The sequence below is a fragment of the Xyrauchen texanus genome, chromosome 20 (assembly GCF_025860055.1).
Source record: "Xyrauchen texanus isolate HMW12.3.18 chromosome 20, RBS_HiC_50CHRs, whole genome shotgun sequence".
In the NCBI taxonomy this organism is placed as follows: domain Eukaryota; kingdom Metazoa; phylum Chordata; class Actinopteri; order Cypriniformes; family Catostomidae; genus Xyrauchen; species Xyrauchen texanus.
The window spans coordinates 24,934,996-24,951,375 of record NC_068295.1 but is presented as its reverse complement, the minus strand read 5'-3'; the positions used below and the strand labels follow the sequence as shown (position 1 = coordinate 24,951,375).

Below are 16,380 nucleotides of genomic sequence, written 5' to 3'. Positions count from 1 at the left end.
CACAAGGTTTGGATTTTTTATTTTTGACTGAGACTTGGCTCAATGTTGGAGACTTAAGTCATTTCTCTGAACTTGTACCAACAGATTGTAATTATTTTTAGCGTTCCTCGCACTGCAGGCCACGGTGGAGGATTTGCGTTAGTTTTTAAAATAAGTTTTGATTGCCTTAGTCTAATGGCTGATGTTTATTTCAGCTTTAAATTACAGTTAATTCAAATTGATCGGGTAAATCCTATGCTGTGTGCGGTGATTTATCATCCACCCAAATTTAAGAAGGATTTTATTCAAGCGTTTACCAAATTTTTAGGTGGAATTACGCCTAAGTATGACATACTTTTATTTCTTGGTGATTTTAATATCCACCTTTGTTGGCCTTCTAATTCCTTGGCTAAAGATTTTTGTAAATCTTATTGATTCTTTTAATCTTGTTTAGTCTATGACAGGTCCGAAACTTGGATCTTAGTTTTCCTGTATGTGACACTGAAATTTGTGAAACAGGTTTTTCTGATCACAAGTTCGTTTGGTGTTTCCCTCTCTTGTCAGTCTGTTAAAACATGTGTTTCTACCTGCTGCTTCCGTATGGTGAATCCTGCAGCTACTAATTATTTTTTTATTGCTTATAATAATGTCCAATTTTCTTAGTCTTGAAAGCCCACCTCCTCACTTGAGTGCTGATGAACTACTTTCTTTGTTTAACTCTACATGTACTATTATTCAAGACTCTGTTGCTCCATTGAAGGTCAAGCATGTTAAACTTAAATCAGAACCAGGGTTAAATGATGCCACTCGTGCCCTTCGACAGGTTTGTAGGAGAGCAGAGTGCAAATGGACAAGCTTCAGGTCTCTTATTGACATTTTGTTTGATTCTTTTTCAAAATATTAGAAAATGGTCAAAAAAGAAAAGAACAAATATTTTTCTGATATTATTGAAAAAATTGTCACAAACCTAGGGTTTATTTAGAATGTTAAATTCTGTTATCAAACTTCCTGTTTCTGGCTGTCTTGATGTATACCTATCAACTTGTGAAAACGTTCTTAAATATTTTATTGAGAAGATTGCTTCTAATTGATCATCTATTCAACTTCCTGTTCTTGATCCCCCAATCCCATCTACATGCTCTGCTGTCTGTTTGAGCCTTTTTCGCTCAGAACCCTGGTAGAGATCTTTGGACATTTGAAGCATACAGCTTGTCTCCAAGATATTCTTCCTACTCATGTTTTTAAACAGGTTTTAAATATAATTGAGTGTTCTTGCTATAATTAATAGCTGCCAAGTCACAGGTTCTGTACCAGCTTATCATAAACATGCTATATTGCAGTATCTTATAAAAAATACAAATTTGGATCCCACAGTTCTGTCAAATTATATACTGATTTCTAAATTGCCTTTAAAAATGCATCCAAAAGTTTTGGAGAAAGTTGTTTTTATCCAATTACATAAATTAGTTTTTTGGAGAAATATGCAGTATCTGAAGTATTCCAATCTGGTTTTAGTGCTCAACACAGCACAGAATCAGCACTCTTAAAAGTTTTTAAATATATTTTATTAACTGTTGATTCTGGGGTCTCTGCAATACTTGTTTTGTTAGATCTTCATGCAGCCTTCAATACTGCAGATCATGCTATCTTGTTTTCCCATCTTGAGCACTGTGTTGGAATTCAAGGAGTGGCTCTTCAGTGGTTTAAGTCCTATTTGTCACATAAAAGCTTTGCAATTAATCTGGGTGAATTTTCATCAACCTCAGCTCCTCTTACCTGTGGGGTCCCTCAAGGGTCCATTCTTGCTCCGTTTTTGTTTTCCCTGTATATGCTCCCCAAAGGATCTATTTAAAAAAAAAACATGGTGTTTCTTTTCATTGTTATGCAGATGACACGCAAATCTATCTGCCACAGCAACAGAAAAATAACAGGATGACTCCTCTTTTAGCTTGTCTAAATAACATAAAAAGCTGGATGTCTTTTTTTAAAGCTCAATGAAAATAAGACTCATTACATTTGGGCCAATTGATAATCTCGATGTCGATAATCTTGACATCCTGGCTCCTTATAGTAAAGTGGTTGTGAAAAACCTGGATGTATTATTTTACAAGTTTTTAAATTAGATAAGAAATTAACATCTCAGTTACTGACATAATCTCCGTTCCCTGATGGAGGGAACGAGACGTTGTGTAGATTTGTTGACACTAGGGGTCGCTCCTGCGTAGCCCAGACATCTCTGATCTTGAGAAAAGGCCAATGGAAATTGGCATGTGGAATATGCATGCCACTGGACATACAGGTATAAAAGGAGTGACGCTGCAAACACACATCAGGTATCGCACTGAGGAGCCGAGCCAAAGACCCGGCCATTTAAGCGGTTGGTTCAGTGTTGTGGCAGGAGGGACACAACGTCTCAATCCCTCCATCAGGGAATGGAGGTTATGTAACATTCCCTATCTGTCACTCACTCGATGTTGTGTCGATGAGTTGACACTTGGGGTCAGCCGTCCCTCCAACTTTTCCTGCAGAAAGGAAAGCACTGACCCTACTGCACATCTCTGGGGGTCTTTACTTCGGGAAGAACACCACTGAGCGAACAGACACTACTTCAGGCTATAAAGGTGCCTTATTGAGGGGGCCCTGGCCTGAGTGAACGTGTCTACCACTGCGGGTGGTAGGCCACTCAAGTCTTCCGCGTCCCGTCCAAGGGCCAGACATGGAGATTCCAAAGGTCAGGTCGCGGGTGCCAGATGGTGCCCTGTCCCTGAGGAAGAAGGTCCTTCCTCAGGGGAATTCGCCGGGGGGGCTGTCGTGAGGAGCATAAGGTCCGAGATCCAAATCCGGGAGGGCCAATAAAGGGCCACTAAGAGGATCTGCTCCTCATCCTCCCTGACCTTGCACAACGTCTGTGCAAGTAGGCTCACTGGGGGGAACGCATACTTGCAGCTGTGTGCCAGGGCATCTTTGCCGAGGGGAGCCTCTGTTGCTGTTGAGGTGGCCCGGGATGTTAGTGGCTCGCAGCGACTTGATCCGCTGCAGACTCCAAAGGAGGAGGCGAGTTGTGACATTCGACGGGAGTGTAGGTTGCCTTGGCGGCTGATGTACGCAATCGTCGCTGTGTTGTCTGTCCGGACCAACACATGTTTGCCCTGGATCAATGGCAATAGCCTCCTCAGGGCAAGTAGTACTGTCAGCAACTCGAGGCAGTTGATGTGCCAACACAGTCACGGGCGGTCCAAGGGCTGACGACTGAGTGCCCGTTGCATACGGCGCCCCAGCCCTGTTGGGAGGCATCTGTCGTAACCACGACATGCCTGGGGACCTGGCCTAGGGGAACTCCTGCCCGTAGGAATGCTAGGTCTGACCAGGGGCTGAGAAAATGGCAGCAAGCCTGCGTGACAAGGACGTGGCACACCATCATTGAGACCGAGTCTACTCCATACTGAGAAAAGAGATGCTCTGAACCGGGGCGAGCTTGCCCTTTTCCCAGTTGACCCAAAGCCCCAAGCGGCTGAGGTGCCTGGGTACCAAGTCCCTGTGCGCACACAACATGTACCCTGAGCGAGCTAGGATTAGCCAGTCATCGAGATAGTTGAGGATGCGGACGCCCACTTCCCTTTGCGGGGTAAGGGATGCCTCTGCGATTTCGTAAAGGCACAAGGGGACAAGTACAGTCCGAAGGGGGGGATTTGGTACTGATATGCCTGACCCTCAAAGGCAAACTGGAGAAAAGGTATGTGTCGAGGAAGAATCAGACATGGAGGTACGCTTTCTTCAGGTCTACCGCCGCAAACAAATCCTGATGCCAGAAGCGTGCTAAAAAGTGTTTCTGCATGAGCATCTCGTGGGAGTCTGTGCAGAGCCCGGTTCAGAACTCGTAGGTCTAGAATTGGCCACAACCCGCCGACTTTTTTAGTTACGATGAAGTAGGGGCTGTAAAACACCTTCTTCGCCATGGCTGGAGGGACAGGCTCTATCGCGTCCTTTCGTAGAAGGGAGGCGATCTCCACGCGCAAGGCAGCAGCGTTTTCGCCTCTCACCGCAGTTGAGCGGATGCCGTTGAACCTGGGCGGGGGCCTGGCGAACTTAATTCGCATAGCCGAGTCGGTAGGTCCTGATCAACCAACGTGACTGGTTGGGGAGCGCGAGCCATGCCCCCAAGCTCCGCACAAGAGGGACCAAGGGACCTACAGCGTCAGACGTACCAGCAAGCAGGGCCTCTCGATGGGGCAGAGCCCGAGGTGCTGAGACATCAAAGCACTTACCTGGCTCCTTGTGACCGCTCCCGGAACAGCCTGGGACAGGGGAGGAAGATTTTCGTCCTCGTAGCCCGTGGAGACCATCACATCAGGGGCCGATTTGTGCCACAGCTGGGCGCGCCAACACTTCCGAGGCGCCATGCCTGCCAGAGAGAGAAACTGTGCCCGGTGGTCATGATAACGACGGCCGGGACACCGACTGTGAGGCCCAGGAAATGAGAGGACTGCTTTTTTCTTAGAATGTTGGTACCGCGGCCCTTGGGGCATGCGGTGAGGTAAGAAAAGGAAATAAAGATCCTCCACCCGGCCCTCCACCGGGGGAAGGAGTGATGCTCTTACCAGCTCCTGTGCAGCGGGTCTCCTACTTCCTGGACTTCCCGTCTCGGGGAACGCTTTGAAGCCTTTCTTGGGTTCTTGGCACCCGGCCATGAGACGGGTGACATTTGCTTTCTGCGGGTGGCTCGACGCCGGAGCCAGCCTACTGGGGCGGGCTGTGGCGGAGCCAGTGTTGTTGCCACAGGGGGATGCCCTTGGCGACAAACAGATGGGGGTGCGAGACAGTGCGTCGCGCCAGGGCAGGATCTGTTGAATGGTCCCTGTCTGCCTTTTAACCACTGAGGATTGCTGGGCGAAATCCTCTACTGTGCTGCCGAATAGGCCAAACTGGTTCGACCAAGTCGGGACAAAGTCGGGCTCCTGGATCACTAAGGTGGACATCACCTGCTCAAGAGACCACGCCGTGACCATCATCGCTCTGAGGGCGAGACCAGTCACTGAGCGCGGCTCCTGCATAAATCTTGGGTCAGAACTATCCTTGTGCAGTTCTTTGGAGAGGCTCCATCCACAAGTGCTGTCCCTGCGTGGGCAGTGCCCAACATGAGAGGCAGCGATAGTGGCCGTGGGAAGCGTAGAGGTTACGATCGCAACCAGGAAACATACACAAACGAAAAAGGCATCTTGAAAAAGATGTTTTTCGTTTGCGCCACTCTTTTAGAGGAAATTAAACTCTTTTGTGTGTATATATATATATATATATATGCATGTATACGTAGGTATAAATAGATATATAAATAAACAAAGTTGTTCACTCAGTAGTTTTCTGCTGCTGAAACGCGCAGGGGTATTTTCTCAGCACAACCGTGGTTTGCGAGGGGGAGGACCGCTGGAATGCTTTGTAGATCCAACAGCGTAGAGAGAGGAATGGAGGCGGCAGAGGAATTCAGCTCTGTGAACTTGTTCGCTTGGCTCCGAAGAAGATATCTGATGTGTGTTTGCAGCTTCACTCCTTTTATAACCGTATGTCCAGGGTAGTGTCATGCAAATTCCACAAACCAATTTCCATTGGCCTTTTTTCAAGATCAGAGATGTCTGGGCTACACAGGAGCGACCCCTAGTGTCAACTCATCAACACAACGTCGAGTGAGTGACAGATAGGGAAATGCAGTTGTCAAATCCACCTTTTTCATTTAAGACTCCTGGCCAAAGTTAATCTTTTTCTTTCTTTAAATAACCTTGATAAAGTTATTCATGCTTGTATCTTATCACGACTTGACTATTGTAATTCATTATATATAGGAGTTAGCCAGACAGTGTAATTACAGATGGTCCAAAACGCTGCTGCTAGGCTGTTGACAGGTACGCGTGAGCGAGAAAACATTACCCCTATTTTATCTTCCCTCGACTGGTTGCCGGTGCATTTTAGAATAGAGTTTAAGCTTTTAAAGTTTGCTTTGTAATACTTCAATGGGTTATCACTGCCATACGTTAAAGACCTGTTAAAATGACACACATCCACTAGGTCTCTTAGGTCCTCTGATCAGCTGCTCTTAACTGTTCAAAGGTCGAGATTAAAGCATAGGGGTGACTGTGCATGTATGGTAGTTGCACCTAAGCTTTGGAACAGTTTACCCCTGCATGTTAGAGCAGCTCCAACTTTATCTATTTTTAAAACTTGGTTAAAAACACATTTGTTATCTCTGACATTTTTTATCATACGTAAACTGAGAGAATGTTGTATGTGTATTTTAAATGTTATAGTTGTATATTTGTTTTACTAATTGGTTTTTCCTCTTTGTACAGCACATTGGATGACTGTTGTTGTGTTACATTGTGCTTTATAAATAAATAAAACTAAACAGTTCATGTAATCAGATACATACTGTACATACAAATCAATTACATAAACATTCACACCTTTTCAAAACATATTCTTGTTGGACACATACAGTACAACATTCCTTTTTTAAGGTAAGCTGACTAGTCATGATACTGTACCAGGCACTGGAGACTAGGTGAGTTAGAGTCGTGTTAAGTTCATAACTGATTTCTGGTTAAAGAAAACATGATGCATATGCATCTCTGATGATGCAATTTCATGTTGACAATACAAGTATAATTGTTTACATTTTAGACTCTGGATTTTGATGAGATAATGTTGTGATGAGTTATCAATTGGTAGTTCTTTTAATTTACCCATAGTTAGTTAATAGTGCTCAATGAGGCAAAAAATCAATTGATATTGATTAGCTAACACTAAAGTACCTCAGTCATCTGATCGGTATTACTTACTGATTATTTAAATGTGTTTCTATATTAGTTAATAGTAGTGACTGAAGTGTTTATGTAGTACTACTCATTTGTCCTGCATTAATTCCTGCATAGTTGCCTATTAAGTATGAAACAGTATTCTAATGCTTTACCTTACTGGTTTACAAAAGCTCTACTTGACACTCTTCTAGCAGGAATGAATTAAAACACTTTTTGAACCATGACATGCTTCACTCTGCTTTAAATGTGTTACAGATTTTGCTACAGTATTAAACTTTGACTCCTTTCTAAAAAAAACTATAAAATAAATAAATAAAGTAAGGTTCAAAAGTCTGCGTCCACTTATGAAAATGCTCCTATTGTGCAAATTTGACATTACAAACTATATTATCAGCATTACAATTTGAGTGAGAAGTACAATTGAAAAATTAACATTAAATTCTTTATATTTGGAATGTCCCCCATTTCGCTTCAAAGGGATAATTCACTCAAAATGAATTTTGTCTCATCTTATACTCACCCTCATGCCATCCCATATGTGTATGATTTTCTTTCTCCTGCTGAACACAAACAAAGATTTTTAGAAGAATATTTCAGCTCTGTAGGTCCTTTCAATGCAGTAAATGGTGGCCAGAACTTTGAAGGTCTAAAAAGCATATAACGGCAGCATAAATAATCCACAAGACTCCTTGTCATCAGAAGCAATATGATATACGTGGTTGAGAAACTGATCAATATATAAGTCATTTTTACCATAAATCTCCACTTCTTTTTTTGGGGTTATTTGCATTCTTTGTGCATATCACCACCTACTGGGGAGGGAGGAGAATTTAAAGGAAAAAAGTGCTTAAATGTTGATCTGTTTCTCAGCCACACCAGCATATCGCTTCTGAAGATATGGATTAAATCACAGGAGTCATATAGATTACTTTTATGCAGCTATTATATGTTTTTTTTTTTACATTTTAAAGTTCTGGACACCATTAACTTGCATTGTGTGAACTTACAGAGCTGAAACACTTTGTTATTGTTTACCAGAAGAAAGAAAGTCATACACATCTGGGATAGCATGAGGGTGTGTACATGATGAGAGAACTTTTATTTTGGTGTGAACTATGCCTTTAATGTCAGCATGGACTAGCATGTCAAACATTTGTGCAAAACCTGATGATCCATGTTATACCAGCATGATCTGAGAATGTTCTATCAAGCATCTTGTGTGCTTCAGTGGAAGCAAGAAAATCTGACCGTTAACATATACAATTTATTATTTGATTAGTGTCCTAAAACATTAATTTTACATTGAAAAGTTTCACTCTTTTTTAAAATTTCAAAATCAAAAAGCATTCTGTTCATTTCTAGGTGAAATTTCAAAAAACATGTTGTCTGATTCATGCCACGTGTGCTTTGATGCTCTGAATGTTGGGTGTGTTTGATTGCAATACGAAGTGTGCAGTAATAACAGCATGGATCAGATCTATCAAAGTTCCAGTCTGACCTGGCTGGCTATTGATAATATAGCCACATTACACCCTTGAGTTGGGTCAAGCATATCCATTAGAGTGGCTGAGGCAGAAAGGCCCAGCTATTTCAATAAAACACATGATACAATGCAACCTGACAGTGGGGATATCAAACAATGATGTAGTGGCATTTAAGAGCCCTAGTAATTATTTTATTACCCAGTAAAATAACTATGGGCTGTCTTGACAGTCAGAACATATTTTTATTAAAATATGGATGTACTTAGCCATAATTTATGGACAAAATTGTTCTTTGGGGACATTTTGGACACTTCTATTGGAAAATTGATTCAGAAATAAAGCAAATAATGTTTGTTTGTTTTTGTTTTGCTTTATTGTTTTTGTTTTTTTCATTCTAAACATGAAAAAAAAAACTTGCTTCTGCAGGTAAAAATTTGTTTGTGCCTGTTTATGTAAGTAAATATATTTAAAACACAATTTTAAGCAGTTTAACAGCCCTTAATTTTTCATATTCTAATCACATTATGTTGCCCCCTATAGGAGGCGGAGAGAAAAGCTCCAGGCCCACTTGAAAGAGAGCCGCAGCCAGAAAAACTACAACCTCAACTCTTCCAGCCTGGCCCCCAAACCCAGCCTCAGGCTACAGCAAGGCCAGCAGCTCCAGAAAGTAAGCACCTCTGTGACACATCTCTTTCTCTACTCATCAGTGATCAGAACCAAGAACAGCTGACGCATTACAGCACTCAGCTCACTGCAGCAGTGTCTTTGTCAAAGCTGTTTAGGATGTGTAACTCTCTGAGGACAGCCACACTGATAATGAAAGTCATGCTAATCCATCATTGAGGGTTTGTGATTACTGGATCATTCTCAGCTCAGAGCATGTGAGCCAGTCCAGTCTCCTAGACAATGCAGATAGTGTATTACATTTCCTGCATCCCATTGCAGGATTTTGTTAATATTCATCACATTCTTGAACACTCTGGTCGGCAGATCCATCACAGATAAGCCGATACAGGCTATTTGCATGGCAAACACGATGGCGATTTGAAAGTCACTCAAACACAGTGATATGTTTAATTGCTACAGCAATCACACACTGTCAGTAGACATGTAAATATCAGTCAATGCAATACAAAAAATTCCAGTGACAAGGAGTGTCAAGAACATGAAACCAACACTTGTATTTTTCCAACTTGTTTCTTTTCAAATAATAAGACTTACAGTGTACCAATGAATATAGGTTACCCCTTATATCACTGTCTTTGAAATCTTGTCTAACTTCAATGAGACATAATAATAGTTTGTCCTTTGTCCTTTACTAAGTAAAACCTTATAGTGGGAGATTTAATTTGGCACATTGTAAAACATTATTTAAAAAGAAATTCACCTTAGCTGGAAAACTATATAGAGACTCCGCTGTCAGATCTGTGAGATCATGTCATCTATAAGGTCACTGATCTGAGATATTATTCCATCACATTTTAAAGTCAGTCCTAACCTTTGGAGATCCCCATCAAGATGTCCATATATATATTGAATGCAGCTCATTTATTCACGAGCAATATTTACTGAAGGTTCAGCACACGGCCTATAAACAGACATGTAATAACACACAAGTAATAAACAGCCTGTCTTATATAGGACAATATTTTAGTCTTGTCTGTGCCATGTACATGTAAATGTGAATTATTTCCCTCTTGCATTACCCCTGCATATATCCCAAAGGTATTTATTTCTATGTGTAAGAAATTCAATTCAAAACCGTTGACATGAAGCTACTGTATATCTGTGGGTCAACAAGGAATTACAATTCAAACTCTCCTGAACCCTGTCACATAAAATACATTTACCCCAGAAACTCCTCACTGACATTTAAAAAAATTGCCATCTACCTTGGGACATATCATGCAAATCATAAATCTCTTAGTCTTGGTTGTGGTCTGGTATATTAGAAGCCCAGAACTATCTTGCTGCTAAATTTAAATATCCATTACATTAACATCCCCCTCTTTCCAGTCTAACAGTCCTTCTGAGAAACTAGTATCCAAGACTGCATTTATTAAGCCTTAAGGAACCAATGTTCAAAGCAGGTGCATCAAAAGCCTGTGTTTGCACACGTGTACATACTCTAGACATGTGTCAGTGACCCAACTCCTTATTTTTCATCATCTCCTATTTTTGCCACAGTTTTTTTTATGTTTGTGGAACAGCTGTATAAATATGTAATGCTGTGAGGTACACGCTCATGAAGCTTTCATACCCGCCATTGGGATGTCGGTACATCATATCAGAGAGCTATCATATCTGAGATTATATGTGAGATTGTCCCCCTTGAGCACGAATGCTACTTTAAAATAATTTGTGTAGAATACTTTTCAGAAGTATTTATTTATTTATTTATTATTGTGTATTTAGTTATTTTATTTATTTATACATTTTTTGTATAGTGCCTTTGTTTATAGTATGATCTTTAATTTATTCACATTTTGGCATGTTTAAACAGTGTATTTCTCAAATGCATTTACTGTTCTCAGATGTCAGTATATACTGTATTTTCTGAAATTAATTTGCTAGCTGTTTAAGCAGTCTGTAGCATATATGGTCCGTTATGTTATGGTTATGTTATATTTTTTTTTTTTTTTTATGTTATGGTATTTTTATGAATAAAACATCAACATGTTTGATAAAAAAATCTAATAAAATCTAAATGTTTTATAAAATTATATATATTTATAAAATAAAAATAGAACCGGCTTATTACCTGCTCAGTACTGGCAAAAGTGTGAATCCGATTTTAAAAATAACATTTTCAGTGTTTTTCAAATATTTTCAATTTTATTTGTTTTTTGTTTATTTGTTTTTTATTAAAATAAATCTGTATTTTTTTTCTCAAAACTTATTTTATTTGATAGTATTTCCCTGTTTACTATGCATATGCATGCTGAATCTAAAACATACATAAATACATAAAGTAAAATGAACAGATACTGCATGTACTTTTTAAGACTTTTTATTTCACTAAGGACTAGCACATGATGCCTGATTATTACAATAGATTTAGTCAAGTATTGAGACATGCTTGTTTTAAAGCATTTGCTGGAAATGTAGGTGGCTGTGCTTTGAAAAAGAAAATGCATCTTCAGAGATAAGAAATATGTTCTTTCAAATTATTTTTGATAGCCCTAACAGGCTTTTTTTGAGTGTGGCCATAGTGCATCTCTACGGAAAAATAAATTGACTGCTTTAGTAATTCCATCCATTTCTGATGCCAGTTACCCATGTGACACATTTTACAGAAGAAAGTGTTGACCTTAAATTCAGAAATTACCATTTCTATATTTGAATCAATCAGACTGCTTCTATCTTTTTAAACCTGTTCCAGGATATGCTTTTTAAGACGTGTTGTAGCACTCTGAGTCATGACTGTCTTTGTGAAGCAAAATGGGCTTAATTCTAATGCCGGAATGGTTTTGGGTTTCTAAATATTCTAACCTCAGTAAAAACAAGTTAACATATGTGTTCCTTTTATGAATCATACATTACAAAGACAAAATATGACAATTTTTGCAAACAAGTCCAGTGAGTCATTTGTCATGGTGTTTTCTTTTCTGATTATTTGGGATGGTTTCTGAATTTAGATAAATCTGTTATTAGTCATAATGTCTTACCACCACTTCCTCCAGCAGTTTGATTTCTAATCACTCTCTGGTTCCATTGCTTGTTTCTAAATCTTTTTCTCTCTATCTCCTTCCCACTAACCTGATATTTTCAATTGCACATTAACTGCCATTATGATCAGAGTGGCCAAACATGTGAAATATTTTTGACTTTGAACATGTTATCTCCTTTGTACATATGGTCAGATTTCCTTGTTTTTAATTAAGCACACAAGTTGCTAATTCCTCTGTTTGAGTGTGTTTGGTGAAAGAACTGACGAAAAGTCATATACAAATGTCTAAGCTAGTTTCTTCAAAGAAATGAAGGTTGTTTTTTTTTTTTACATTTGACTCATTAGATGCAAAATGGGTAGTATTGCCCCTGATGTTGTGAGTGGGTTGAATTTCACATATGTATCTTCATGTTATTCTAATTTTCATTTCATTTTAATTTGAAAAATAATGTCAAGCTTATTGTATATGTCATTTCTTTGTGGTGGTACTGTCAATATTTCATAAGCATATGACTCTTCCTCCAGCCTACTGCCACATATACAAATTCCTTGGGGTTGGGATGTGTGTGATTAATGTGATTAAAACATGAAAAGGGATTTGTCATGAATGAAATCTGTTAGGGAACCTTTGCATACACTATGCTGTATATCCTTTCACATGTTCTAATAATTGTTTTTTTAGCAGCCATAATGAAAAAAGTACAAAAATATGGTTTCTTAGGCTACATAAATACAACCTTTTTGCACTACACAAGTTCTCTCAAACAAGTTCCATAGAAGAAGCTATTGGGACATTGGATTTACATAGCCCGGAAGTGCTATATTAACCAATTAGAGTGATGCTAGTGCCCTTCTCTTATCCCCCATCTGCCATCAGTTCTCCTCCTGTAAACTTCTCTCTTTTCTGTTCCACTTGACACTGTGGAGTAAAGGTGGGATAATGGAGGAGATTAAGTATCTCTCTGACATTTAGATCATTCACTGCATTCTGCCTGAAGCAGAAATGGGCTTTTATGATGAAGACTTTCAAGGTGTGAAATTTAAATTGGATTTGTCTGCAGGTTCCAAAGAGGCCTGTTGGATTATCTGAACATCAGTGGAACCTATTCACAGGCTCTTTGTCAAGGCCAAAAGTCAGGGGAAGAAGTAGAGCAGGATCCTGGATGAGCTCTTTTGGCAAACTGGATACATTACATTACTTAAGAAACAATTAGTTACTGTTCTCTAATCTAATTGGACAAGAGACTGACCTTTAGTAATAGCACTGATACGCTTCACTTTTTGTATCACTACGTTGCTTGTGTTTGTAGCACTTCAAACAGGCTGCCAGTCTGTAGGTTGCTCGGTGATCTGCTTTTTTAAAAGCATTTGCTGGAAATGTAGGTGGCAATGATTACCTGCAGCCTCGTGCCTGAAGCTATGGCAGCATCAGATTCATGTTGATATTTATTACAATAGTACTCTTATTTGTTTGATATTGCTTATTGGGGTGACAGCTAATAACATTTCCCACATAATATTGCTCATGCAATGTTTAACACCTGTCTCTATTTTTTGTGTGTTTGTTGTTTTCACAGTATTATAAACCCACAAAGTCCTCCCCACCATATGGAGGCACTGTTCGAGAGTCCAGTTTCACGCAGAACACTGCTTCCTCTTCTTATCCACAGGGCAAACATCCCAGGTATGATCATATTACTTCTAAGAATAATTTATATTCAAGTTCACATCGACAACCGAGATTACCGAATATTGGAATCACAGCTAAGGAATTCTCAATTTCATTGTAAAACATAAAATAAATTATAATAAATATGTTATTCTATAGGGACCTACCTTATATGTAATCATTTTTCGCTGTTGATTTAATGGAATAACATGCAATATTTACAATCAATATTGTAATGATGCACCATGAGGACCGCATGCCCCTTAGAAATCTGTCAAAAAGTGAAAAAATTAAATGACATTCGTTCCTGTGCACCCACTGATTATTGTACATTTACTGAAGAGTAAAAATGTGTAATAATTATAACAGGTAATATATACATTAAAGAATTAGTTCACCTGAAAATTCTCTCATGATTGACTCACCTTTAAGCCATCCCAGATGTGTATGACTTTCCTTCTTCAGCAGAACCGAAATGAAGATTTTAATAACCACATTTCAGCTTTGTAAGTCCATAAAATGCAAGTAAATGGGTGCCAGCTGTTTGATGGTTCAAAAGGCATGTTTAGGCATTATAAAAATAATCCACGTTACTCCAGTCGATCAATGAATGTCTTCTGAAGCAAATCGATAGGTCGAAATCGATAATGTGTTAACTTTTAAAAAATGCTTCCTGCTGGCAGTCGCTTGATGTAAGCGTTAAGGCACGTTCACACGAGAAGTCAGAAGCATGCCATTGTTTACAACAGAGGAACGAACATCACGCAGGAGTTAGTAATTTCAAACAGCATCCCAGCTCTGGCCGGAAGTAATGATTTAAATAAAAAATGTAAAAAAATTATTTGATTTGATTTGTTTCTCACACAAACCTATCGATTTGCTTCAGAAGACATGAATTGTTCGACTAGTCATGTAGATTATTTTTATGCTGCCTAAATATGACTTTTGACCATTGAACAGCTAACACCCTTTTACTTGCACAGTGTGGAGATACAGAGCTAAAATTTGCTTATAAAAATCTTCATTTTGGTTCTGCAGAAGAAGATTTGACATACACATCTAGGATGGTTTAAAGAGTCAATCTTGAGAGAATTTTCATTTTTAGGTGAACTATTCCTTTAATATGCTTTTCTGTAATGGCAATGGTGTCAGTAGAAGAGTGGGCCTTTATGAATCAGAGATAAATTTCACTGTGAGCATCTTATTTCATTTGCTAGCCAAGTTATATTTACTTCCATAGAGTAGAATCTTTGGTTCCATACACTGTGGCTCTTTTACGTGAAGGTCTTTTTATGAGAGAAAACATGATTGGTAATTGAAAAAGATATTTTAAGATGTAATTAATTGTTTAGTTTTATTCACGTAAAGTGATTAGTTCATACAATTATTAAATAACATTCTGTCTTTGTCCTCGGAATCTTGTTTTGTTAACACTGTGTTAATCAGCCTGCTGGCCTTATGTTCTTAAATGAAAAGTTCACCAAAAATGGAAAGTCTGTCCAGTTGCCCATCCTCATGTGGTTCCACACCTGTATCCTGTTATTTTTCCATGGAAAACAAAAAAGAGAATTTTGAAGAATATACATGCAAGTCTCTTCCATACAACAACATTTCATAGTGATCACATCTGTCAAACTCCAAAAGGACAAAAAAAAGCTATTTAAAAGTATCCAAAAAGTAGGTCATAAGTTTCCTGATATAAATTATCTGTTGTTTTAAATTGTGTTTACTAACAAGGAAAACCTGAAGAGAGAGAGAAAGAGAGAGTGAGTGAGTGAGCTTGTGCATATCATTGGGCTTTGGCAAGAGGTGGGGTGTGTTTGATGGCCCAGACACAAATCCTTTTAGCCTTGTTTAATCATCATACTTTCTTATATCTAAACGTTAAGCCCCGATTCCACACTCTGTTTTTGTTTGTGGCTCAGTACACTCATTCAGTCTTTTTTTTTCTTCTATAATTTTTTTACAAACAGCCTCTGCCCTCCCTCTATTGCTCATGTGTTCAAAAGATCATCACAATCTAACTGATTGCACTTGTCTCAGCATAAGGAAGGATTTTAAATATGCAGCGAATTATCATTTTGTTGGAGACCCATCTAATATCGAGCCCAAATTCCTCTTTAGGCTATTTTTGCCAAATAGTCATAAATGTGCTCTATATTGCCAGTGATCTGATAGGTCAATTAATCTCTATGTTAATGTTCGGTGCAACATTCAGTGCAAATGCATATACAGCATCTCCCTGTAGTTTGCATAGTGGTATCACATAAATATCTAATTGGGAACACGGTGACTCATAGGCAATGTGCTCCATTTTTTGATGATAGAGGAAATATATAACTGATTCTTGAGGTAAGGGACAAAACATGTTTACAATCTTAGTTTTTATTTTTTTAATACAAAATTTATACGAAATGGATATTTTTGTAGACGAAGTTCTCAGCTAACGAACGATGTAAGGGAACAGGTTTTTATAAAAATACTTGTTTTTTTCTCTGAAAATTGACATTTATTCACTTTATAACTTCAATTGTGCATCTCACTGCTTCTTACTGCCATTTGTGTCAACTCCGTCAGACACACCAAAAAGCATACTATATTAATTTGATTCATCCAGCAAGTTCAAAGTCTTTAATTATCTAAGAAAATTGTTCAGTAAAGGAGTTAAATGATAAAATACATTCAATATTTTATTATAATTTTTTCTGTTTTCATACTATCCATTTTTACCATGTGTTGTACACTGGAGCCATTTCTTTTTCCCCTCAGTTG

General features: G+C 38.8%; 1 protein-coding gene across 2 annotated transcripts in view; it reads left to right on the top strand.

Annotated features, from left to right (window-relative positions):
• The window catches only part of LOC127660383 (pro-neuregulin-3, membrane-bound isoform), a 486,917-nt gene that overhangs the window by 451,086 nt on the left and 19,451 nt on the right, over positions 1–16,380 (top strand). For both annotated transcript variants that reach the window (XM_052150536.1, XM_052150535.1), the window contains exons 6-7: positions 8,810–8,936; positions 13,517–13,623. In XM_052150536.1, coding sequence (XP_052006496.1) covers positions 8,810–8,936; positions 13,517–13,623 — 234 coding nt within the window. The remainder of the gene's footprint in view (positions 1–8,809; positions 8,937–13,516; positions 13,624–16,380) is intronic.